Source organism: Lipotes vexillifer, unplaced genomic scaffold, assembly GCF_000442215.2.
Source record: "Lipotes vexillifer unplaced genomic scaffold, Lipotes_vexillifer_v1.1 scaffold515, whole genome shotgun sequence".
Taxonomy (NCBI): domain Eukaryota; kingdom Metazoa; phylum Chordata; class Mammalia; order Artiodactyla; family Lipotidae; genus Lipotes; species Lipotes vexillifer.
This window is the reverse complement of record NW_006772017.1, coordinates 637,192-664,240: the sequence shown is the minus strand read 5'-3', so window position 1 is coordinate 664,240 and position 27,049 is coordinate 637,192. Positions and strand designations below refer to the sequence as shown.

At 45.7% G+C, this 27,049-nt stretch overlaps 1 protein-coding gene across 1 annotated transcript in view; it reads right to left on the bottom strand.

The window, feature by feature from the left end:
- Window positions 1-3,974: 3,974 nt before the first annotated feature.
- SOBP (sine oculis binding protein homolog) overlaps window positions 3,975-27,049 on the bottom strand; it is a 161,524-nt gene continuing 138,449 nt past the window's right edge. The window contains exons 6-7 of the mRNA XM_007447250.1: window positions 22,865-24,805; window positions 3,975-5,278 (exon numbers count right to left, since the gene is read on the bottom strand). Of these exons, the coding sequence (XP_007447312.1) occupies window positions 22,868-24,805 (1,938 nt within the window). The 3' untranslated portion in view covers window positions 3,975-5,278; window positions 22,865-22,867. The remainder of the gene's footprint in view (window positions 5,279-22,864; window positions 24,806-27,049) is intronic.

Genomic DNA, 27,049 nt, shown 5'->3' with positions numbered 1-27,049 from the left:
TTTCCCTACGGAATCATCGACGGTTCCTTTTCTGGTGACGTGCAAAACCAGGCGTCAAGAGACGTAGATTATTCTTTCCTCTCCAAACACAATATAAAGGTCAAACGTGTCTCCAACTCATGGTTTAGGCACCAAGTAAATGATGCAAACTCTCCCTGAACTGCCAGGCGTCCTGGGCCCTGGTGAGGTCACGCTTAGCATGACCAACGGGGAGGGTGGCCACTGGAGCCCACTGCTGGGTTCTGATTCTATTTGTGGACAGAAACCCCCTTCATCGTCATGCCTCAGTTTTTTCTGACTGTGAAGTGGGGGTGTGGTAATACCAGCACCTCCTTCACAGGGCTGCTGTGAGAATTAAATAAGCAGATGTGTGTAAAGCTGGGGCCGTGCACAGAGAAAGCAGGTAATTCATTGTGAACCAGCTGAGGCCCCTCCTCTCATGAGAAGAGCTCCATACACTGGTGGCAACTGTTCATTCCATCCACGGTTGAGAAGATAGAATAAGAGGTCCTTTCTGGGCGCTGAAGACTAACTTTCCATCTCTATGTGTGTCTGGGGGTCAAGGAATGATCTAATCTTCAAGGCTCCTCAGGGTAAAAGGTGTAACCCTCTGTGGCCTGGAGTCACCGCACAGCACAGAAGCCCCAGGGCAGTGCTGCGTCTTCTCCCCTTGTGTCACTCCTTGTTTTCAAAAGCAGTCTGAAGATGTGCCAAACCGGGGGCTGCTGCTGGCACCTCCTTCCTCGAGCACCAGAGACAAAATGAAACTCCGAACACAGCCTTCCTGTGTCTGCCACATGACAGCTCTGGCTTCTGGGGTTCCCTGTCCTATTCTCCCATCAGGCTGGTAGGAGAAAAGTACCTCAACTCAGCCAACATTTTCTGTTCCAAGAGTGGAGAACAGCTCTTCAAAGATGCAAAATTAGGAAGACCACGGTGCTCGCCTTCGAGGGGCCCGGATGATGTGGGAAGGACCCTTTGAGAAGTGGTCTCGGTCCATTCAACCAAGAGCTATGGGAGACGGGGAGGGGACGGAGTAGGTGTGAGTCTCGAGTGCCTTCGCCCCCGGGCCCCAGCCCTGACATTTGGCTGTGCCTTGTGGGCAGAACCGGCCGGCACCTATAGGCCTGCTTGCAGCTCAAGTTGCCCTTCCAGTGTCAAGGGAACACCTGCAAAAAGAGGGTGGCTTTGCAAAGCTGTGAATCCAGGCTCCACATGTGCATTCATATAAACTCTGGAAACCTACAGAGAGATCCTGCTGAGACCAAGAAGTGGTCCTTATTTTCCACAGCCCCATCTTCCCGTTACATGTAAGCCACCGGGGCGGGGGCTGTGAGTTGTGTTCGTTTCCGGTCTCCCCTCAGCATCACACATGGGGCCTTGTGTTCAGTGGGGCTTTGATAACCAACAGGGAATTCATTGCCTAATTTCTCAGAAAGCAGAGTGGCCTCAGCACATCCACACACCCAGTAAGACGTGGAGGGCAGTAACCATGAACACTCAACTCTCTGGCTTAGTTTAAAATGAGGGCCACTTTAGAACAAAGCTGAATCACTGCCAGAAACTTACAGAACTGAATTACTGCCACAAAATGACAATTCATGAAGATGTCAACAGTTTTTCTGCAGATTGGACGTGCAGCCTGGGCTCTGGCACCAACCCCCTGGGTTTGAATCCTGTTCTGCAACTCACTGGCTGCGTGATCTCGGGCTATTACTAAACTCACCGGGCTTTCCGTTCTTCACATGCAATAAAGGGGAAATATTAGGACCCTCCGTGAGTAAGTGAGGCTAATGTACGTGTACTCAGCACGTGCTCGTAATTATTGACATTATTATTTCTATTTCTCTCTACACAGTTTTGATAGCCCAAGAGGATTCTGTATTTCAGGGAACACTGAGATTAAGAGAAGGAAGAGAAAGAGGAAAAGGTGTGCTGTCTGATGAGATGCCACGGAATCTTTTCTTGTTGGAACAAAGGGACCTTTTGTTTCCTGAAGGGTCAACATGTTTGTTGGACAATCTTGGACTACAGACAAAAGCAAAATCAATACCCTGGGCGATTGCGTCTATGGCCAAGTCCAGCTGAATAACGCTATCAGGGACTTTGCACCAGACAACCCCAGCTGGGTTCCCGCCCCTGTGTGGCCTCGGCTGGGGCTGAGGAGTTCCCATGGAGTCATAACCATAACCCCACACCAGGAGCCTCCGAGATCCCTCAGGCTCCACGAAAGAAAGAAACGGGATCACCAGAATCCACTCCTAGAATGGTTATATAGAGAAGATTGCTGATGGTGCCTAAGTTTTTTTTTTAATATATAAATTTATTTATTTATTTATTTAGTTTTTTTCTGGCTGCGCTGGGTCTTCGTTGCGGTGCGCGGGCTTCTCATTGCGGTGGCTTCTCTTGTTTCAGAGCACGGGCTCTAGGCACGCGGGCTTCAGTAGTTGTGGCACACGGGCTCAGTAGTTGTGGCACACGGGCTTAGTTGCTCCGCTGCATGTGGGATGGTTCCAGACCAGGGCTCGAACCTGTGTCCTCTAAATTGGCAGGCAGATTCTTAACCACTGTGCCACCAGGGAAGTCCCAGTGCCTAACTTTTTAATGAACATTTGTTTTCTGACAAGCTAAACCAACTCAGTGTGGACTCTGGACAGGTCAATTCACCTTTCTAGGCTTCAGTTTTTTTCACATGTAGAACAAGAAGATTAGGCTAGATCTTCATTGATTAGAACTAGGTATCAATGTACTTTCCATCTTAGCAACTTTCTGATGTTTAATTCAGGTACCAAAGCAAAACCAGATTGACCCCTCTTGTTCACAGGAGCACTCCCGACCTACAGTGAGATGATGTACTAACGGGACCAGAGTCCACTGGGGAGGTTTGCTTCTGCTGCATGGTGCTTCCTGAGCCTTCGACCAGAACCCTTGGAGCTGAAAAACATCAGGACTTGGAGAGCACTTGGGAAGGGACACCCCAGTCTACAGGCCCAAGAGCCCACTCCACACGCACTGTGTGTTGTCAACAATGGACACGGTGGGGAAGCAGACCCTCGAACAGGCCAGGTGGGCTCTTGTTTGCAGAGATGCAGGTTGGGAAGGGTCAGCATCACCCTGATATTTCAACATCTTTTAAAACTTACTAGCTTTATTTAAAAAAAATTTCCCTGGGGGAAAGAAATGAACACCTTCTGTAACAAGGAAAATAACAACAATAGTCATAATAATGAGAAAAGCAAAATAAGCACATGTAAGTGCATTTTTCTTTCTTAGAGATTTATTTTTGTTTGATGAATCGGACACTGGTCAGGGAGAGAGGAGAATGCTGGGGGCCCCGCAGGGAAAGGGGCACCCAGAGGTGGGGCTTCTGCATCCTGCGTGGACAAGTTTGGTGTTAGGGTCGGTTGGTTGGTTTAATTGGCTGCCGGAAGTTTTCCTTTTGTTCACTTTTATAAATCTCTCCCCAGACTTGCGAGCTTCCCCTCCCTCCCGCCCCCTTCCCTTGCTCCCCAATTTCATTTTTAAAAAGCGAGCTCGCTCGCCAGGTGTGTCCCCAAGCTCTCACAGCTCTAATAAATAAGGAGCACCTGTAAAACAGTAGCTTGACTTGTTAAGTGACTCTGTACAAAGGAGGATATAGAAATACAGTATGTACACCGCATCCACGGCCCCGTGGTGCTTCAAGGCCAGTGTGACTCTGTCTTGGCCTCGCCTGCCCACCACACCCCACCGCCCCGCTGCTGCTGGCTCAGCGGCCTGTGGGCGGGGGGACCTGGACCCCTCCAGAGGGAACAATTGCTTTATTGGAGTTAGTAAACAGATACACTGAATCACAAGGTGATTTGATTTTTTTTGTTGTTTTTTAGTTTTCTTCTTTTTTTTTTTTCTTATTTTTTCTTTTTTTTTTCGGCCACACTGCATATGGAATTTTTTTTTTTTGTTTTTTTTTTTTTTTTTTTTTTTTTTTTTTTTTTTTTTTTTTTTTTTTTTTTTTTTTTTTTTCTGTACTCATCAGAATGGGATACTCCACGACTGTCTCACCAACTCAGTGCCAGTACACATGCTCTAGAGGACTTCTGGACTCGCAGCTACAACTGTACAAGTGCACACAAGAAAATCTACCCTGTTATCCTCCACCCACTGATTGAGGATCGAATTGCACATTTCTCTTAACCATGACAGGAGAAAGCAAACAGTGAAACAGAATCATGGGTGAGCTTTCTCACTTTCCCTCCTGTTTTCATTGGTTTGTCCATACCATTCTAATTATCATGAAAGGGCTCTGCGTATAGAGAGATTGCTTCACTGACTTCCTGGATCACCGAAAGCCATCAGGGTTGAAATTTCATCCAAGTCTTTCGTGACGCCCAGCAAATATTCCCCCTCGGATTATTTTACACCTTGAGGGCATTTTGGTCTTCAGTTCAACACTCTTGCTCTGTTCCCAAATGGGGCGCTATTTAAGGGAATTTAAGGAGAAAGCTGAGAAGAATAAACATTTACCGAGTTCTCTTGGCATTCAGTCTCTGAAAAACCACAGTATAAACTATTCATGCTGCTTCTTACATCTGTCAGATCGAAAATTAAAAGCCATAAAAGTGTAACACTGAAAATATGGCATTAAAAAGGATAAAGGTGGCCTTTGTAAAAATAACAAGAAAAGTATATTAGCCAATAAAATATTTTAACTCTTCATTGAAAAGTGCATCCTGGGCAGGACAGAGATGAATCTGAAGCATTGGGACTCCAGTATGATCCCTCTCTGCCGTCAAAACGTGAACAGTATAGGTCCAAACCGTACAATGCAAATCACAATTCTTCGTGTAGCAGCAAAACCACAGCAGTTTTTAAAAAGATTAAAAAACGATTTTTGTTTTCAAATCTGTATCATCTTCCAGCCTCACCCTCTGAGCCTTGAAGATGGGGCAGGGAGAATACCTACATTGGTCCTCGTGTCTTGTTGGTGTTTGTCGGTTTTTTTTTTTTTTTTCTTTTAAACCAGGGGCAAAATCCCTAAGTTCCTCTGGGGAGAAGCAGAGATGGTGGCAGCAGGAAGGCTGGGCCCGCTTGGTGGGTCCAAGACGTGCTGGCTTCTCTGGGCTAGAGGCCACCGAGGGAGGGCTGCTTCCTCTGAGATGCTTAATGACAGGAAGCGGCTTTATTTGCTTGAGTTTTAGCCAGAGGGGGTGGTGAGCTGACCAGCTGGTGTCACTGGATGGCGAGACATGGTTTGCTCTGCGCCCTCTCTCCATGCAAGGTACCCTGTGAGTGCGCATTCCTAGAAAAAGAGGAAAAGGGGTTTGTTAGAATCCACCAGACCAAACTACGCCCCCCCCCACCCCCCAGGCTGGGGAGAACCCGGGCATGAGTCAGAGCAGCACACTCTCCAGCTGTCAGGTCAGACTTACAACAAGGCCCCAGAACTGGGGCGGCGCAGCCTGATTTCCACACGACTTTCATTCACGGTTCTGCGCAGGATCAGCCCTGCCAGCTTTGTGTGAGGAAATGAAACTCGAGTCGCTTTTTGGAATACCATAATGAGCATGGAGCACCACGCCCTCACCCAAAGACTGCAGCAGCATCCTTTGCAACCCAGCAACGTTCACTATCCACGTTACTGCACGCTTAACTGGCAGGAGGTCTTTGGAGTTGCCCAAGGGCATCCCAAAGCCAGGCAAGGTCATCGGGGGACCCTGGCGTTGCAGACCTCAAGCCTGTACCCCGTGTAAGCCCCAGTGTCTGCTGCAAAGGAGGAAGGTCATGAGAAGGACTTTTTAGCATGTGAAAAATTCCTGGGACACAGAGACCACTCTTCAGAGGTTTCCTACAGGGACGACTGAGCTGGAAGAAGTGCCCCTCTCTGTGGGTCTTGCCTGACAAAGGTGAGCCACTCACCTCGCTTCACATCCAGACCAAGCATAGCACTGGGATCCCAGGGCAGAAGGTCTGAATAGGACTGCTGGGCTCTGCCTCTCTTATCCTTACTGGCTTATTTCATTTGCTACCAGTCCCTTGGCTTGAAACCTCCTAAGGACACTCCATCACCCCCAGGAAGCAGCCATTCAGAAGTCCTCCAACTAAACTGTGAAGTCCCTGAGGTCTGGGGCTGTGTCTGTCTTGCTCACATCCCTGCACCCAGGGACAAATGTATTCAGCTCAACACACATTTGTCAAATGAATGAGAATCAAACAGCTCTTGTCCCCCATGTCCCAAAACGGTACTTTTTTTCCCTGCCAATAAATGGGGATGTCAGATATGTGAATGGGAAAATTTGGCTAAGGTGAGGTGGTGGGAGAGGACTTGTAAACATCTTTACAACTGTTGAGACTATTCTAGACCAGTGAACAAATAATTTCAGGTGATAGAATGTAGAACTTGAAGGGACCCCAGAGATAATACACACAGTTTCCGCATTTTATAGACGAAGAAATGGATGCCACAAAGAGAACTGGAGTGTTCAGAGTGTCTGTGGCATGAATTTAGCACAAGCGTGAGGAGGTCAAAATGCCCATTGGGAGGACTAGGTCCAAGCTTGTGCTTTGAACCCTGCTATCCAAATACTGGTGTTAATGGTAACCATAATAATGATCAGCCAAAAACAAGGTTTGAAAATCTGAATGTGCATGACAGGAAATGCCTGAGTTCCCCAAATCACATTAAATCACCAGATCTGTGTGCATTTAATATGTATATTAAATAACCAAAGTGAAAATGCAAAACACCACAAATATGCAATGGGAGTGGAATTACAAGGTCATGGAAACCTTTTCATTTGGCATGGTCAGATTTGGAAATGTGGATATTTATCTCTGAATAAAGAGCTCACTTTAATTTCTTTCTTTTCTTCCTCTTCTTTCTTTCTCTCTTTCTCTCCTTCCTTCCTCTTTCTCTCTCTTTTTTCCTTCCTTCCTTCCTTCCTTCCTCCCTCCCTCCCTTCCTTTCTTTCCTTCTTTCTTTCTAAGACATAATGGTGAGAAGAGGTACAGAAACAAAAACACCAACAGCCACCAACAAATGAGAAGTCACAAAGGATTGGGAAGAGGCCTTGGAAATGGACCCAAATTGATCCTAAGACATACTGTAGCTTTTTCTGGGCAGGATTTACTTTTGTTTAGGAAGCACAGCCTGGAACTTGCTTTGGAGGGAGGGAAACCATCCCTACCTCTGGGCTTGGGACTAAGAGTGACCAAATCTTGTAGTCAGAGAGGAGCTCTGAATCCTTCTTTAAAAAATGAAAAGGAAAAAAAATGGTGTTTAATGGTTTCTTCCAGTGACTGAGAAACACCACCATTTTGAATTACTCACTCAAGAATGCTGCAACTGCTTTTTCAAGGGTGTAAATTGTTTCTTTAATGTAATCATGAACCCCCCCCAAAGAGGACTATTTCTCAGATAAGTTTCCTTACATTGAAATCGCCTTTGGACAACGGCCAAACATGGACAGCATCAGCCTACTTAGAGAAAATCTCAAGGCTTTCATAAGGGACTAGGAAAACGGGATTATAATGAGAGCCATTCTGGAACCTTAACTACAGCGTTTGCCATCCCAAACACTCTAATAATCATTATTATTCTCTGGTATCTATTATTGTCTGGTAAATAATATGTGTTTTCCCCCAAAGTTCTACCCGGTGCAGCTGCACCGCACTCTATTGTTTGCAGTCCCACTCCTGCTGCTTGGAAAGCCTCCTCATGCCAAGCTTATTTCAAGAGAATGGCAAAGAGAGGATTTGTGCTGTTTCCTTCCCTCTCACCACACACTTGCCATGTGTGGGACACCCACCCAGGCCAGATGGTGGCAGTGCAAGTCCCTCTCGGTGGATAACATTTGAGGAGGGGGTAAACTGAAGGCCCCCTCCTCTGTCTCCTGGCTCTGGCTGGTTCAGGGCAGCCCCCATGTTGGCGACACAGGAATCAATGAAAATGAAGAACCAAGCTTGGGCATCACTTTCCTGAGAGTTATTTGTTTGCAAGGTGTGAAACTCAAAAGTGGGGAGGAAGTGACCTTGGAGTTTTAGAAAGTGATCATGGCAGGAAGTTCCAGAGCCCAAGTCCGTTCCGACTCAGCCCCTGCTAAGCAGAGGTGTCTTATAGAACAGTCTGTCCTCTCTGTCTAAATTTCTTGATCTGAGTAAAGGGGAAATTTCTACAATATGTGAGACAGAGACGCAGGTTACAGCATGAACCCTACGTATCCATGTGACCTTGGACCTATTCCTTAGCCTCCCCAAGCCTGGATTCTTCCTCTGTGAAATGAAGGCATGGGTGAGATTTTCGATTACATCTTCCATCTCTCATATTCTGGGATTGTAGGATCTTTGGACCAAAGCCATCATCAAGTATGGTGGTACACAGTTATCCATGTATAAGAGACTATTCATTTCTCTATGCTGAAGTCCCAAGTTTCAGAAAAGGTCTCCTTCTTTCTATTAATCACGTAAACACACTCTCACATCTGGCAGAGATTTCGGGAGCGTCCCTTAATGCAGGGGGTTCTGGGGACGTGGCTCTACTTGTCCCTCACAATTGGGTTTTCCTCTGAATTGGGGTTTGTCTGAAGGCAGGACAACCCAGGGCCCTGCCATGCGGAACATCTCTCTCACACACACACACACACACACACACACACACACACATCCCATCCCGTGGACCACGTTGCACCGTGTATGAAGACCAGCTCCACAGTGCGTGGTCTCCAGCAGGCATGTACGGTCAGCGCCTGCAGAACTCCAGGCCCAGCTGCCCTTCCGGCCAGAAGAATAAAGTCTCTCCCTCATGGACTCAGCTGCACACCAAGGGCCCTGAACAAGCCTCTGACCACTGGCAATTTCCCTTTCCATCAGGAAAGCATTGCTAAGAATGTGACTGAGTTTCTTCTCCTTTATCGCATAAGCATTGTCAGAGTGTCATAGAGAACAAAAATAGGCCTGAGTACTAATAACTTCTTTCAGTGTTGATACTGTCAACATACCATCATCCTCACCTTTTCTTCTTTGACCTTTACAGCCTAAGCTGTATGCAGGTTGCATTTAAAAGGACATTTTATAATTTCCAGGCAACCACTCCCAAAAGTAAATGTGTATCCAAAGGAAATGTTTGTCTTATTCTACATCCCATCATAGTCCCTCCATGGCACAAGATTCCACCTCCACCAGGCAGCCTGCCTCCATTAATCTAATCTGTTTTCCGAACCTTTATTCTTCTTTGCTTCCTCAAATACCTCTGTCATTAGCATAATCAAAATCCAGTAGGTCTGTCCTGTCTTACCTGTCTAGAAGGCAAGCTCTCCAGGTCCATCATATTTATTCCCCAGAGTCCAAAATCCTGTGGCATCAACCCTATAATGTACAAGAGATGCCCGCTGCCAGGCCGGCTGGCCTTTGTCCAGTTACCCCAGCCCTGCCCGTGATGCCACTCGGGCACATCGGCCCATCACTTATCACGGTTAAATACAGCTATTACGTGCTGGCTTCGGCCACGCTGTTTATCTGGGACAATAATGAGTCCCTGAGGACTGGATTGCTCTCAGGTAGCCACAGCTATTCTGGGACGCTCACAAGGGTAGAACCCCGTGGTCAATGAACAGAGCCGCCTGCACCAGCTGATAAGGCTGGGTGTGATGCCAGACAGTGGTCTCTGCATCAAGCCCATCCCAGAAAGGGCTACGGCTTGGTGAGGTTTTGCCAAAAAATGGTTCCCTCTCTCCTCCATCGACCATCGCTTCATGAAGAGTTCTGAAATGGCTTTTACCAAGTGGGAAACCGTTTTCATTTACGAAGTGGATGGTATCTCTTTTCTTATAGCTTGCTAATTGATGAAAGTAATTTAAAAACATCACTTCTCTAGCATGATTGCTATGGGAAATAACCCATGGTGAGGAGAGGGGAGTAGGGCCAAGGGTGAGCTCCAGCACCACTGAGCTGCCCACGGCCTGGCTCTGTTAAGCTAAGGCTCAAATTATTTAAAAGAAAGAAAATTAAACCAAACATGAGGCCTTGCTTTTCTTTTTTTATAATTTTCCCCTGTAGCAATATCTCTTATTTTATTCTTTAATCAATAAAAATCCCAACCGTACAAGACCCCCTACTGAGATAACTCCATCTTTAATTTTTTGTTTTACAAATTTAAATTTTGTAATTAAATTAAATTTAAATCTTTGCTTAGCTGGTTCTAGGAGTTAAATGGGCAGAGAGACCTGTTTATTCATATGAGTGGCCAGTGCTATCTTGCTGACCTCTACAAGATCTTGGGGGACAAAGAACCCTGAGCCACAGAGCCCCCTCTTGTGCACTTGCAAAAGCCTTTATCTTCACCCTGGACAATGGATCTCTTTAGCCACCTCAAATCCTTTTTTAAAACCTGGGAGTTTAATCTAAACAAATTACCCTGTCTCTGGTCCTTTTCTAAAAGCAGGCAGGGATTCATGACTAACTGCACACATTTTTACAAATGCACTGGAGCAAGTGGCTACATGCATTCGTGAAAGAGAAAAATAAAATGAAGAATTACATGATATAGCTAATGTTTTACAAGAAAATTTGAATAAGAACCTCAAGCCCTATGCCGCCTGGATTTCAAGACCAAGCACTTCCTATTATGGTTTGGGAAAGCTGCAGTGTTTTCAAAGAAAGTTACATTTACTGAGCACTTAATGTCAAATACTGCGCTAGGCACTTTTATGTATTTATTTCACTTAAAAACAAATATATTTTATATACTTATTTCATTGACACAACAATGCTATGAAGTATTTATTACTGTCTCCATTTTACAGATGAGGAAACTTTCCCAAGAAGGTTAAGGAACTTACTTGCTCAAGGTCACCAGCTAGAAAGGGGCCAAGCTGGATTGAAGTCCAGCTCCTACAACCTCAAAGTCCATGCTCACCTCGGAGTGCTATCCCCTAGCCCAGGTTTCACCTCTCCCCTTCCTCACCCTGACAAGCAGGGGTCACAATGTCAAAGTTGGCAGGGGCCTTAGAGACAAAACTCCGAGAAACTATTTGCTAAGAAACAATAATTGCATTTTCATTCAAGTCCTATCCAATACACAAACTAGCTGATGCCGGTTCATGTGCCTTCCAAAAATTCTGCCTTGGACACAAAAGTAGATGTTTATTGTACTAAGATTGAGTCTGTTATTTATTTATATAATCTGAACACAGGCAGTCTAAGTTAAGAAAAAAAAAAAGGAAAGAAAGAAAGAAAAGAAGAGGAAAACAAAGAACCTAGAGAAAAGAGCAGCTTTATATGGCAAGTAGCTATTGTCTATGGATCAACAGACTTTAAGATTTTAGGCTAGGTCTGGAAAAGAGGTCTGACGCTTTATTTACTCTTTACAACCAGCCTTTTAGCAGAAAGAGAGAGGGAGAAAGAGAGAGAGAGAAGGGCTTCATTTCACGGAAACTTCATGTAAAAAATAAGAGCAAGCATACTGATTCCCTGCTACCCGCTTCTAACAGCCAAGGAGATGGAGAGTGTGCTTAATAATTGCTTTTCTGCAACCCTTCCACCCTTCCACCCTTCCACCCCAGATGTTCAGGTACAACCTATTTCCTCTCTGAAATCAGCTGCCCAGTGTGAGGCAGTGATGCCGTGGGTAGCAAAAGTACGACTCTGGTCCTTGGCACAGGGCATGTAACTCAAGCAGCTCTGGTCGTATCCCGTGTCCCACTGAGGGGAAAGGCAGATGAGGACTCAGGTTCTAATCCTGGCTGCGCCACTCTGTGACCTTGAGCGTTTACTCTGTTTGTCCCAGTCCCTACTTACAAAAGTGGAACCAGACATCTTAGGGGAATTTCTGGAATCATTTCCCTAACCTCCGAGGTTGACAGCATCGAAATGTTTCGTTACCTCCCATTACACGTTGAGGGAAGACGTTCTGGGCTGCAGGGGCTACCATTACAATTCTTATAATGAGCACCTAGTATATATATGCCAGGTGGGCATTTTACTTCTGTTATTTACACTGGAGCCTGATAACGCTATGAAGTATGGGTTATCATCTTCATTTTTTTGTATATAAGACATGCTCAGTGGTTTTGCAGGAAGATTCTGGAGCCAGGCTGCCAGTCAGATCCCAGCACTGCCATTTACTGGCCAGTGACTCTGGGTAGGATATTCAACCACTCTATGCCTCAGTTTCTTCATCTATAAAATGGGTTTAATAATGGTACCCCAGAGGGTTGTTGTGGGCATGTAACATCTGGAACACTGCTTACATATAGAGAGTGCTCAATAAATATTAGCCGTTGCAATTATTAAATGAGAAAATGTAGGCATAAAGAGGTTATGAAACAGGTCCAAACTCACAGCTGGTTTTCAGATCCAAGCAGACCTCACTCCAGCCCTGGACTCCTCTCCCAGGCATTGTAGCCTAATAGGACAGTAACTCCATTTCCTGGGCACCTCTACCTATGTTTTCTTATCTGCTCCTCCCAGCAGTGTTATGACCTCGAGACTGAGGCTTGGGGAGGTGAAGTCGCTTCCTCCCTCGCTTACTAATTGGCTCTGCTGGGATTTGAACCCAGGCTGGCCCAACCCCAAAGCAGAAGTCTGTATCCACTAAACCACACCGCTGCCTTCCTTCACTACCAGGAGCCCACTGTCACCACATGTGGAAGCTTCAGAAGGTGCATGACCTGGGAAGTTAAAAAAGATAAAAGATAAAAGGACATTTCCAAAAGTTGCCACCCCCCTTTAAACGTGCCTGCCAGCCCTGGGAGGATCTGATTCAGCTCCTGTGAAGATCTCTGAAGGTGTCTGAGGTTGAGCAAAGCCACGCAAACCTTGTGGCTGCTCTTCATTCCAGGGACCGAGCTCTGGGCATCACTAGGGCCACCGTCCAGGCTCCACGTCCATCCTCAGGGAAGTCCTCTGCTAGGAGAGCCGCTGCCTGCCTTGTGCACCCATTGGGCGACCCACGGCCTGCACCACGCCCTGCCCCACTGGCCTAAGGCTCAGAGCAGCTGGGCAGTCAGAAGGGTGGAGCCCCTATTTCCACGGCAGTCTGGGGCCGGCCAGCATCCCCCTTGACTGAACTTTGGAATGTTGTGAGGTTTCCTTCCACTGTGTGCTATGAAACCTCTTAGGTCTGCTCTGGGCACACATACGTAAAACATAGATGTGGCAGCTCTCGCCGCTCACACTGCAGCGATAACATCCCGCAATGTTTAGAATCCACCGCTGGTAACGAGCCTGTCATCAGAATTCAATGATCAGCTCAGCGATGTTAGTCTTTCTCTTGCTTCCTTTTCAGTGCACAAACAGCTGCTGAAGTAATTTTCCTCAAACACAGATTTCCTCCTGTCACTCCTCTGCTCGAGGTCATGGTGACATTGCCTAACGTACAGAGTACAAGTGCCACAACCTCCGGCTCCACTGCCCACCTGCTCTCCAGCTCCCACCCCCTCTCTGTCTGCAGCCAAGCCCTTCACTCCAGCCGAGCGAAGGACAAGGTCATCCCTCACGCAACCTCCTCTTCTCCGCACCTGTGGCTCTTGCCATCCTACTGCCTCTTTTATTCCTCCACTCCCGACTGCAAGTTCAAGGCCCTCCCCAGTCTTAGAACCTAACTACAAACTCACCTGCTGTATGGAACCCTATCCCGGTAACTCCATTAACTAGGCCTCTCCTGACACTCTTCTGGTTCATTCACTCAATGAATACTCATGTGCCCAACCTGCCAGCCCCAAGCTAGGTAATCAGTTACAACAATGTGTGAACTGCCCCCATTCACACCAAAGCCCGCTGTCTACAGTGTCATATCTGTTTGCAGGTCCTGCATAATGCTTGTAATAGTGGCCTTGGTTATTTCTTGCCTCTCTCAGGTTATTAGCTCCTCAAAACAAGTTTAATAAGACTCCTGCCACTGCCTCTCCCACTTTTCTTTTCTTTTCCCTCCCTCCCTCCCTCCTTCCTTCCTTTCTTTCTTCCTTCCATCTCTTAATAACAGTGTCCCTGCATGGAGTCAGTATTCAATACAGTTAGTTGAAAACGGATATGTTTTCCCCTCTAGGGAAATAAATGAAGACTATCTTTGAACCATAAATGAGTGAAAGGGGACTGCCTCGCTCTGTTCGGATATGATTAAGAGTTTATTAACTTTCATGGGTCGTAATATATCAATTAAGTATAAATTAACCATTCTAAATATAAGGTTTTTTTTAAAAGTTACTATCCCTGTGCATCACACACACCACACACACACACACACACACACACACACACACACACACACACACACACACACAGAGCTGAGACACAGAACAGGTTGATAGGAGGATCAGACAGTGGGAGGTGCTATCAAAATCAGAACCCTGAACGAGTGACCGCTCAGCTTCATTTGCAAGGTCGTAAGGTTTTTCCACAAAAAATTTTTCATAGTTTTTCAACTAGTATTTGGGATTCAAGTTGCTCAGACCTTGGTGGATATGAAAATAGACCTTCAGTCCCATGTTTACGATGTCACTGTATTAAATGAGAGGAATGGAGGGACCTGGATATATTTTTGGTTTGGCAAATTGTAAAACTATTTTTTTTCAAACATTTGGGGTTTGGCTAAAACCAAAACTTATTTTGCCAAGCACTTTGGCCTTAATTTTTAAACCCATGTGTATTTTAAAAGAAATTCAATCTATATGTTTCTGACTCATTTACACTTAACTCATGAAAATGCTGTTTGGTAAGAGCTATTAGATGTCCAAGCAAGTTTATGAGCCCTTTTAAGCCTTCTTTTCCTCGTTCTTGCCAGAAAGTTGTATTTTGCCAGCCATAAAGAGTGTGAGCCCCAGAGGCCTGTGGTCAGTTTGAAATTTATAACCTCTGAAGCTTAAATGGATTCTGACTTGGAAAAAGGTTTTTTTCGCTCTTCTCTTTTTCATATTAAGTGCTCAAACAGGCTCCTTATGATAAAGATGGGATCTTATGTCTCAGTTTCCAAGATGGCTGAGGGTGAATAGTGAAGAATTCAATCTAACCACCAATAAACTGCCTCTAAGACATTTTGGAGGAACAATATGACACTTTAAGTTCCTCTGGACACAGATCCAACACTCTAATGGAAAGTTTTACTAATTACTCTTAGGATAAGAAAAAGAGGTAGGAATCAACATGATTCAAGTTGAACATTTTACCTTTGGCGGACTTGGTCATTCTTTAAAAAATCACAGACAACAAATCCTGTTTATGACTTTTTATACATTTAAAAAATAAGCTGAATCTACTAAAAACGACATTTGAATTAAAACCAGAAAAGCAGGAAGAACGTGCATGCGTGCTACAGTGACTTCACCCTGTATCTACTGTATGCTCAGATGATGCTCAGATACCACTCAATTATAGTATTCTAGTGGGAGAAAGCTTTTGGATAAAGTACTTAAAAATGGCTTACAAATATTTAAAGTATAAGCATCTAACAAATCATAATGACAAAGTTTTACATTTAACCACATGTGCTCCAAATATCTTGAAATTATTCTAAATACGGGTTTAAAATATCAAAAGGGCTTGTTGATGGGATGCAGAACTTTGCAGAGAGACTTAAACCTGACCATTCTTGCTCTCACAACACCCAACAGGCCCAATTTTTAAAGTGTGCGTGTATAGATTTCTTTAGAAAAAGATCATGCTACAGTCTGAATTTCCAAAACAAGAGTTGAAGGATGAAATATAGGGTTTCCCCTTCTCTCACCAAATGCAACTTAGCCACTTTGCTTCTAGATAATTTGTTATTGTAGGTTGGCTCAAATTTAAGACAGTAACATCTTAGAAACAGTTGGAGAACGAAGCCAGCTGCAAGGAGGATATCATTACAAATTGAGACACATGTTATATGGGAATACCATTCATTTTCAATACCAAAAACATGTCTGGGGAAATAAGCCATGCAAATGAGGTAGAGATATGCTTTTTAATTGCATTTTTTGGACATTAGGTCAATGTTTCATATCCAACGGGTCCATAATGTATGTTTCTCCCTTCTGTTCTTCTGTCACATTCTTACTTCCCTTTTTACCCAAAACAAAACACAGCTTGCTATCGAAGAAAGACAACAAAGCAGAGGTTCAAAGGGGGAACTGATGAGACAGCCAGCGTTGCAGCCAACTGTCTGGATGGAATGAGGCCGGGGAGTGCCGGACAGCATTAATTGACCCAGTCCTGACCCCACGCCCACGTGGAAAGGCAGTTCTGCTCTCGTGTTCCCTTCTCTCTATTCAGACTTGTGTGTTTGGTAAAACTGCACAAACATGTCGTTGCTTATGGCCACAGCTCAGTCCTAGGAGCTCAGAATTAAGGGATGTCAGGAGCTACTTGAATGGTGTCCAATTTAAGAATGTTTAGTACACTCAGGAGCTTTTTTTTTTTTTCCGGTACGCGCGCCTCTCACTGCTGTGGCCTCTCCCGTTGCGGAGCACAGGCTCCGGACGAGCAGGCTCAGCAGCCATGGCCCACGGGCCCAGCCGCTCCGCGGCATGTGGGATCTTCCCGGACCGGGGCACGAACCCGCGTCCCCTGCATCGGCAGGCGGACTCTCAACCACTGCGCCACCAGGGAAGCCCCACTCAGGAGTTTTCTAAAGCACAAAAGATACTTTAAAAGTTTTGTTCTTATTGTTCTTTGCTTTTGCTCCAGTCATTTTCACTAGAATCTTTTAAATGACCCCCTTGAAATAATTTGTGTGTGTGCGTTTCCCCTCCTTGCTGATGGCTGCACGTTCTCAATCCTGACCCCACCCTACTTTTTTCTCAAGCAGAATGCTGTGGAAATCCATAAGTCTGGAGAAGAGCGCTCCGTGGTTAGTATTGCAAGCTGGCATCTGAGATGGCATTTACTCCTTTTCCCTGAGAATGGGACCCTGTTGGATGATGCCAGTGCTAAATTGTTTACCTTTTAAACTAATTTATTTGTTTCTCTGAAATGAATTCCTTTTATGTTTTTGAGGCATTTGTAAAAAAAAAAAAAGTTTACACATGCAGAATGCATTGCCTTAACATGCATCCATGTATATTTAAACCAGCAACTGAAGAATACAAAATAATTCTGGGTGGGATAGGGTGAAGGAAAACAGAATGGCCACCCTCTGTCCCTTTGACACAATCTCTTCAACAAGAGAGTCTGGAAAAGGCAGAGTGTTGGTGGTGGATGGTGTTCTACTACATGAGGTAAGTGTTCCAGGCTGCAGCGTATTTTTGGTCCTCAAACACCTCTGCCCCTCTGTGATGCTTGTCTGCATGAAGGTAGGTGTAAATGATCGAACCGGGATGCCCAGGAAGTCGCTTAAGCCAGCAAGGGATTGATTCATTGGAAACCAGACAGGGAGCTTATTTCTAGTGCCCTTCTGGGCAATGGCTTGTTAGTAGCTGGTTGAATGCTTTCAGCTTTCCAAGCACACCCTCTCCAGGTGAAGAAGCATGCTAGGGAGCTAGGGGGCTTGGTAGCGCTCCAAGACACGGCCGTGCCAATGCCCTGGTGTTTACTGATCCGTCCACTTCTCCTACTCAAGCCATTCTTCTCCCTTGGCCTCAACAGCAGGGTAGAAGGTTTTCCACTGAAGGACAGCATCTGCCTATACAGCACAAACTTTGAAAGTCCAAGTGCTGGGGAAGTGTCTAGCTTGTTTCTTTCCTTGCTTCCCCTTTCTTCTTTCCCATGGGCACTCACAGGTTATAGTACCTTGAAGAAAAGTCTATCACCCTTTGCATTTTGTCACTAAGGCAATCTTATTGAGGCAAGGGCTACATTATGTAGCTGTAACAGTGATTCTGCAATGTTAGGTCCACAGCAAAAATTGTTAAAAAGAAATTCCAAGTTTTAAGGGAAACTTACAATTAATTCAGCTTCCTCAGAGTAACAAGAAAAATTTCTGCTCAGGTATTGCTTGGTGATAATACAAAATAATCTTTCAGAGATGTAAGGCATACTTTTCCTGTAGCCAAAATCTATGGACTGCTCCTCCCAAGAAAACACCTCCGTGCACAAGCACATAAAGCTTTCCACAAAATTCCAGAGGGAACAGCTGAAGGCTATGCATGGACAAGTCTATGGAGACCAGCTCTGGGGAGCTGACACACAGATCGGGAGGTCTGGAGATCAGGGCCAGGACTTGCGCTGCACTGCCTGACCCTGAGGATCCTCGCTAAAGCTCACGCACTAAGCACTTCTCTTCCCTCACCCTAGCCCCAGCCCTGCTGAAGATGGAAGGCTATGGCTACATCTGAAAGAACTAAATACCCGGTCACATATGTCATTTCCTATCCCATCATAATCTGATTGAAATAATATCTAAAGCCAGGTGCCTGCACATTAAAACCCTCCTTCAACCCCCTTGTCCTAAAGGTTAAAAGAGACCTGGCAACACTGAACGAGATGTGTCTAAGGCCAACCTTGACACTGTTCATCCAGAAAATTCTCCTCTATGAGTCTGAAGTGATCACAGCAAGCACTCTCTCAGGTCCTCACCACTCACATGTGCGCATGACGCAGACCTGGCCATTCCTCACTGCTGGCTCTTTGAATAACCTATACCTAGAGCTGGGCAGCCATCTGCATCCTGACAGACGGGCAGAACTTGAACATCAGGGATTACGTTACCAATGAATGTTTCCAATAACCAAGTATTAGAAGGTTAAAAATCTCAAGTCTGGCAGAGGATCTGAGCACACCCTACTTGTACTGATTTCCTCCTCTCAGTCACAGTTTTTCCTCTTTTCCTTGCTTTCGTAGTCGGCACCTACAATCACATTTCAACTGCATGGACTTGACTTTGCAGACAGCCAATCCTCTCAAACTTCTCAGCTGAAGAAACCAAACTGGCAAAAAGTTACCTGCCACCTCCACCCTTGCGGCTTTCCTAATGAGGCGAGTCCCCTGCCCCCTTCTTGAAATAGTCCTTTCTGGGATTGTGGCTCCGTGGCCAGACTAATAATTAAACTCTAAACTCCAAAAAGTCAAAACTACAGCCCCCCTTCTTCAGCTCTCCCAGAGAAAACAAAAAGTGGAAGGAACTCTTGCTGCTGAGGCTAGGGGAGCATCTCGGAATGGGGGCCGGGGACAAGACTCTTGGATTTTCTTTCTGGTTTTAGAAACACATAAGAAATGTGGGAGTCACAAAGGTGGGAAGGTCTTGGTCTTGCCGCTTCTCGGGAATGGAAAAAGTGAGGGTGAAAGGGTTACTCATGGTACACATTTTTTCCATGGATTATTTTACTTAAAGAGAAGATGTCATTTCCCTGGAAAATCAAGGAGGGGGGGATATTTTCTTTTGAATATCTTCAAACATTTGCAAATGGTTACTCTGAACTCCCCAATGTACCATAAACAAGTGTAAACTGTAGAAATTCAGAAAATGTACAAATACAAACAGCTATCCCCCAAGCTCAAAGGCAAAGACAAAGAAAGGAGTATTCCATTTATAAATGGAATTCTTTGTGGAGAGAACAGTTTGGGAAATGTTTATACATTGTTTTCCTTATTATTTGGGGGGATTTTTTTTTCAGCTTACAGAAGCGTCTTAAAAGTTGAAGATAAAAGGAAGTTCCCAACCTTTTAAAATCGTCGACTAAACTTAATTGGTTCTGCATCTAGGAAAATATCTGCTCATTTAAATCATTTGTAATCATATCAACAAACCAGAATGCATAAAGTCAGGTAACTGGGAACAGAATAACTTCAAAATGGAAAAAAAAACCCAAAAAACCCTGTGATTTGCCAAGAACTAGCAAAAATGATGACTTCTTTGAAGGTAACTGTAGCTGCCTGGATTACTGATTTCAAGACACAGTCTGCTTTGAATCTATTTTAAATGATTTTTAAAAATAGTAATACAGTATGAAAATGGTGGGCATAGTGAAAATGAAGAACCCAGATGAAAGTTACTGACAATGAGTCACCAACAAGCACAAGGAGAAATCACTCACCTGTGCCTCATCCACCACAACTCAGCCCAGGTTTGGTTTTGTTTTTTTTAGTGCTTTCCCCTTTGGCTTTAACTTGTCACCAAACAGTGTTCACTGTCAGGGCACAAAAGCCATGCAGTTCTTTACTTAACGGATGCATTTCCAGTTTCCGTAACCATATGCATAGGCTGGGTTTCTGAAGGCATAGAAGAAAAACAGCACCACGTGTGCACAGAAAATCAGGAAGGGTCAGAGAATGTGAGTGAATTACGGCAGGTTGAGACTGTGCTGTGAGCTGACACGGAACTACAGAGGGCAAGAGGCAATGCGATTTAGTGGAGCAGAGGCGTTCTTCCCCCACCTTAAATCACTCGCCTTGTCACCCCACTGTAGCTGGCAAAGCCTGAGAGTCTCTGGCTTTAGAGCAAAGCTGTAATTTCTTGCGGGACCCATCATAAAAAGAATTTTCCAATCTCAGGCGGATATGGGCAATTTCATCATCGCATCTTCTGAAAATGACTGAAGCCAGGTTAATATTTTTAGTAACGACTCTGGTCCACATACAAGACCCTAGCCTGACTCTTTATTCAGAAACATATATCATCCAAATAGCCATCATATATTTCATGCTTTCATGTTCTTTTGACCCTATACTACTTATGGACTAGTGACACTCTTCCTGACCTGGTCACTTCTCACTTTAGCAATGGTTAGTAAAATCTTTCACCCTCTCGTTCTTCCATGTCATTTGAATGAGTGACACTAGAATGTGTTTAAAATTACAATTCCTGATGCTTTTCTGGCTTTCTAAAGGCCATCACTTTGTTTTGTCCCACATCTTCCCATTACTCACTGCTTTGTCAACCAGATTAAATTGCTCTGGTAGAGAAATCAGGGGCATTTCCAACTGAGGTGACTATGAGAAGGCTGAGACTGTCTTTGGAGAGCAGAACTTGCAGATATAAAATCAAGGATTGGTGAACTGATTTTTAGTATTCTGCTCCTACTGGCAAAGCCATCAGTGGAAAAGGAAGCCTCAGACTATGGTGGCTGAGAAACCCTTCTCACACCACCCAGGAAGTCCCCTTTCACTGGCTCTGAGCTTCCCAAGCAAACTCCTGGCTATAAGTGAGGTAGGTGTGTAAATATGCTGACTTAGAGACAATGGTTTGGACACAACACATCAAGTGTTCTGGTCCACATCTATATTTCCTACCGTGGAGTAATGGGTTGGTATTCTAGGTTTTTCATTGTTGTTGCTGAAAAAAAAAACTGAGCACGCTAAAAACAAACAAACAAACACCATCTAAACACTTAGAGAAGTTGGTAGGTAGGCTTGGTTTTTGTCTAGGAACGTTCCCCCAAGATAACTGAAGTGGATAAAAGAATTTTATCAAGTAGGGTAATAAAGGGACCAATTAACCTATTCTCCTACAGTGGTTCAAAGAAAATGTAGCCCTGGAGTCAGACAGCCTACATGTGGATCTCAATGCTGCTTATTAACTTGGCAATCTTGGGCAAGTTACTTAATTTCTATGTCTTGGTTTCCTCATCGGTAAAATGAAGACAATAACAATTGCCAAATGGATCCTGACCCAAATAAATACTACTGAAAAACACTTAGAGAAGGACCTGCACATACCAATGTGAGCAACTGTTCCTCCTAGAAGGTCCACTTCTCCTACCCAGGCCTCCTTCCTCCCCGGTGTACATTTCCACCAGACTATAAGTGCCTTGAGGGCAGGCACTGCACCATATTCACCTTTGTAACCCCCAACTCCTGGAAAGAGCTGTGCATAAGTTATGTGCTCAGTAAATATTCATTTCCCTTCCTTTCCTCTCCATAAATAGTTGATAAACTTCAGCAGAACATTAGCCTGTTTGCTGTCCTTGTGGACAGAGGAGAGCGCTCAGGCTCTGGGTCCAGCAGGCCTGAGTTGAATACTGGTTCCCTCACTTACCAGCTCTGATTTGGGCAACATCTCCAAGCCTTATTTTCCTCCTTGGTAAGACGCAGACGATGCTTATTCCACCAAGATTGTTGGGAGGATCAAACAAATGAGGCCACATCTGGCTACAGTGGGCAGCCACGCAGGCTAGTTTCCCTCCCCCTTACTGAAATTCTGGGCTCATTATTTATGGTTCACTTGGTATTAAGCAGGATTCCGGACCCTCCCCTGCCAGAGGTCAGAGATGTGCGCTCTCACCCACTTCGGTGATGTTGCCCTTTTCCCTGTCAAAGCCTCCCACTGCCTGGAGAGGTGAGCACCTCACCCACTGAGCTGATGAGCCCCAAAAGGGGAGAAAGCAAAGCTGGTCAGTGATGCTTGAGGCCCACCCCGGGAAATGCTGGCTGGTGACAAATGAAGGAAGAGACCCCGTGAACACGAGCTGCTCCAACACCCTACCAGGCAAATGGGGCTTCGTGGCCTGGGTTCAGTTGGCATAGCATGTAAGAAGGTTAGATTTTATTCTCATCGTGCAAATGGAATCCCCTGGTTATTGAGAACATTTGGTGAATTAGGACATTCTGCCAGTGACTCTACCAGCTCCAAGAAGTGGCTCAGCTTGCCTTTTAGCACAGTCCTGTAACCTCATGACTGAACATTTACTGGTCCCAAGTAATCTCTCCTTCCTCCCCACATCCTCTTCTACTTACAGGGATGAGCCTAAAAATAAAAGTGTAATTAGTAGATAGTGTTTCAATGCAGGTTCAAGAATTGGCTTTATCCTTAAGTAAGTGACCCTGGGCATGGCACTTACATGCTGTGACTCAGTTTCCTCATCTGTAAAATGGGAATGATGTTGGATCAAGATGATGATAGTGTGTGACCACACAAGGTGTACTGTAAAACACGTAAGGTAAAACCATGATTATCAATACAACTCTCTCGCGCGCCTCTGCCCTGTAAGAAGTAAGGAGGGGTGCACTGTCTCGTGTGAAGAAAAGCCCCAGTGTACATACAAACCTTTTACTTATTCTGATTTCTAATTCGGAGGCACCTCCGTTTGAGCGGAGGCTCCAGGTCCTCGGGCCCGGCGCTGAGCATGGGCGAGGAGATGATGCACGGCGCCATGGCAGTCTTCTCCGCGGGTTTTGGCACAGGCTGGATCACGCAGCCCGTCTTGGGCAGCATACGCAGAGCATACGCGTGGTCCTCGTCCGCGGGGTTATTAAGGTTCGGGTCTGACTTGTCGCCTCCCGCCAGGGCCTCCTCCCCCATCAGCTTTTTGGCCGCCTCCCCGTCCAGGTGGCAGTTGGAAGCACAGTTGTTCTCTTTGACGGACTCCAGCTCGCTCACTGCGGGCTCCTCCGGCGACAGCAGCTTCTTGGGGGGCGCGGGAGGCGGCGGCGGCTGGGGCTGCTCAGGCGGCGGCTCCGCGCCCTTGGCGCCCTCGGCGGCCCCGCCGCGCGTGCCGTTCACAATGACATTGCAGGCCGCGGCGGCCTCGGGGCCCGCGGGCGCGCCAGGGCCCGGGTCGCCGGCGGCAGGCGGGCTGCAGTGGCCATCCCTGCAGCCGCCGCAGGTCCTGCGCTCCGCGGCGCCCGGCTCGCGCTCCGCCTTGATGTGCGCGTGCAGCGCGCGGTGGATCACGTTGTGCAGCCGGGCCCGGTGGCCCACGGTCAGGTCGATGACGCCGTCCTGCGGGCCCTGCAGCACGCCGGGGAAGCCGAGCTGGCCGCCCGCACCCGGGGGGCTGCCGGCGCGCCGCGTCAGGTCCACCACCTCGCTCCGGCCGTGCTCCGCGGGCGCCAAGCTCAGGGCCTGGCCGGAGCAGCCGGGCGGTGAGTCCGCGGACTTGGACGAGCCCTGCTTGGAGTCCCGGGGGGACAGGGAGTGTCCGCCAGGCTTGCCTCCTGCCGCCGAGGAGTCGCCGGGGGCGCTCGGAATGAAGTTCTCCCCGTTGCTGGAAAATCCGTTGGGGGGTTTGGAATCATTGATATGAGGGATGGGAATAGGGATGGGGATGGGCACGGGCAGGGGCACGATCACGGGGTATGGCACGAGCAAGGTGGGGGGCGGCACCAGCGGGGCGAGCGACGGCAGCCCGAAATTCATCATCTGGGGCACGGGCATCGGGCCATTTGGCATCATGCTCACTGGCGGGAAGGGGAGACTCGGCAAGGGCGCGCCCGGAGGTGGCGGCGGTAGCAGACCCGGAGGGTTCCCGGGCATGGTCGGGGTGCTCGGGGGGTGGATATGGGGCGACAGCATGGGCCGGTGCATGGGACTGGAGGTGGGGCCCAGGTTCCTGGGGCCGCCGGGCGGGGGCCCGATGCCGGGGAGCATGGGGTTGGAGAGAGGGCTGTTAGGGTTGGAGGCGTGGTGCGGCGGTCCGCGAATGAAGGGCGGGCGGATCTGCTGCATGATCTGCTGTTCCATGAAGATGGGCAGCGGTACCGGGCCGCGGTTGGTCATCACCATGGGAGGGCTGCGAGGCGGTACGCCGAGGGGAGGCCCGATGCTAGCAGGTGGCTGGACGGAGACAGGAGGGATGTTTGGAGTCTCGCTAATGGGCATGGACTTGGGCACTGGCGTAGGGATTTTAGTAACAGAGCAGTTGGCAGTGTCAGATGGAGAGACGGTGGTGGACACCGATGGGCCAGGGCCCTGGCTTTGGCCAGCTGCAGCCGCCGGGGAGGGCGCCTTCCTGCGAGCATCTGTTAGAGGGATATTCCAAGAGTCTGGAGTGAGCAGCTGCACCCCAGTGCCTTCTGCTTTATTTTCCATGGGAGGGTGTAATGTGCTGCACAGCCCAGCTGGAAGATTGGCCTGTGTCTCTTTGTAGAAAATGTCCATTTTGTACTGATTGAGACATTTTGCACTGCAGAACTGAAGCCTTCTTTCCCCGTCCCCAAAATCCAGGTATTCTTTTGTGTGCCTTATGTGCTTACACCAGTCACATACCTACAACACAGTAATAAAGAAGAAAAAAGTAAGGTAAACAATTTCCTTTGGTAGATAGCGTTTCATGTTTTACATGAAGGTTCTTTCAAACTTTATCATAATTTTTCAAAGAGGCGGAAGTGTTTCCTTCTAAAAGGTACAATTCTTAAATGTTTGTAAAACAATTTCTCTTTGGAAGCCAGAATTGCTTTATAAATATTAACTCTTCAGAATAGCAATTACCACCATCTCCTATTTTAAAAAAAAGAAAAAGAAACTGGGTTATCCCATTTAAGCATGACTTTAAGGTAGATCTAACAAAAAAAAGAGTACATATACCTGCCCACACAGTTTCACTGGTCAAAGAGGCTCATTGTACATGCAAATCTAAATAGTTTTGGTGAGAAGAATTCTCCAGAAAAGTTCAGTGGACTTTGAAATACAGACCCTTAAAATTCTCCTCATGCAAAGTCACTTTACACTACTGACTGTTGGATAATGCAGTTGGAAGGGGTGTGCTGTGTTAACCAATAACACATAGCACTGAACATCATTATGTCTGGCTTCCAAGGGGAAACTTGGAATTAGTCATGAAGTCTGTGTGAGGTTTAGCTATTCCCAACCTGTGATGTTGCAGCAAGCTAGAATTATTTTTTGAGCTGTTTGCCCACTCTCTCTCAGTAGTCAGAATTTTTGGTGACATTTCTTGGCAGGCAGTCTTATTTAACAACTTTTCAAACACCAAGAGAACGTTTTCCAAAAGTTTTTATGGCTTTTCCCCCCTTCAAATCTACTCCTGGCAAAAGAGAGACATCACCAAATTTATTTTAAAGTTGAGCTGCAGAACTAATTAAAGGCTGAGAGCTTTTCCCAACTGGAAATCACTAGACATCAAAGTTCAAAAAATAGTCATTCTCGGCTTCAGAACCCATTACTTTGGAGAAATTATTGTGCTTTCATTAACACATTAATTTTGTAACACCATCAGCTCTCACAGATGGTGAAGACATGATCTACAATTCAAATACGACTCTTGTTTGCACAAATGTCTTTCCTTCATATGGCATTTTAAACAAGAATTAATACGAGTAATCTTGCCATAGCTATAAACAGATAAACAGATGTCAAAATTTTCAATGGTTCTTTCAGTGCCTTACTTTTTTGACTGAACATTACATACACAATCTTTTTTTCTTTTTCTTTCTTTCTTTTTTTTTTTTTTTTTTGGTCATTTCCTCAGCACTCAAGCCATACAGCAACAGAGGAAGAATTCTGAAACACAATGCGATGGTGAGTTCATTGAATTTGTTTCTCTCTTCAGTAAAGCCCTGGTTCCAATATTGCTCTAAATGGAACCCTGTTTTTGTTGAGGAGAGAGTCTGTTGTTCTGTTGCTGGTGCATGTTGCTTTTTTAACTATGGTAAACTGATAGCATTAGAAGATGATAAATTTTAATAATGATTGGTCACATAAACAATGCAAAAACAACATATGCTGGGCATTTGATTACTCATCTCACTGAACTCTCAGCTTTCCTAGACTGTAAACAGTGGTGGCATGCTAGTATGTGATTGTGAGTATACACACTCGTGGCAGATGTAAGTCTATTTGTGTAAATCCACTCTTTTCCTTCGCACTTTTTTTCCCACTGATATCTGCAGGTGATATACTTGATGGTGTGAGATTGAATGACAAATACTTATTGGCACACATTAGCTTTTTGTTTAGTGTCATATGAAAATACCCTTTCAAAATGCTTGTTGCAAAAAAAATAAAATCAATGCTAAGATACTCCTGTGTTTCACTACAGTGTTTCAAGTTTCTCCAGAATGAAGAGGTTTTTTTTTTTTTTCATAGTTGCGATGTCTAGTTTACAAATAAGCACAGAATTGCCTCTGATGAGCAGAGACACACAGAATCTATCAGACTCTGAAAATTCTCATCTAGATAAAGGTTAAATAAACTAGTAGTGAAAACTTGATGCATGTAAGTTATTATTTTTAAAACCTGATCATTTTTTAAAAGTTAATGTATAATGACATGACATTTAAATTCCAATATGAAATAAAGCCACCTGATTCTGTTTCAATGTTAGGCATCCATAGAAAGCCTAAAATGTAAACTTTTAAGCTTGAAGTGAAGGATCAAATATAGCCTCTTTAATTATGAACTAAAAAAAATTATCAATGAATTAAGCTAATTTAAAAAAATACCAAATTTTCTGGCATATTTCTTTTGGATCGTATTTTTTAACCATAAGGGGAA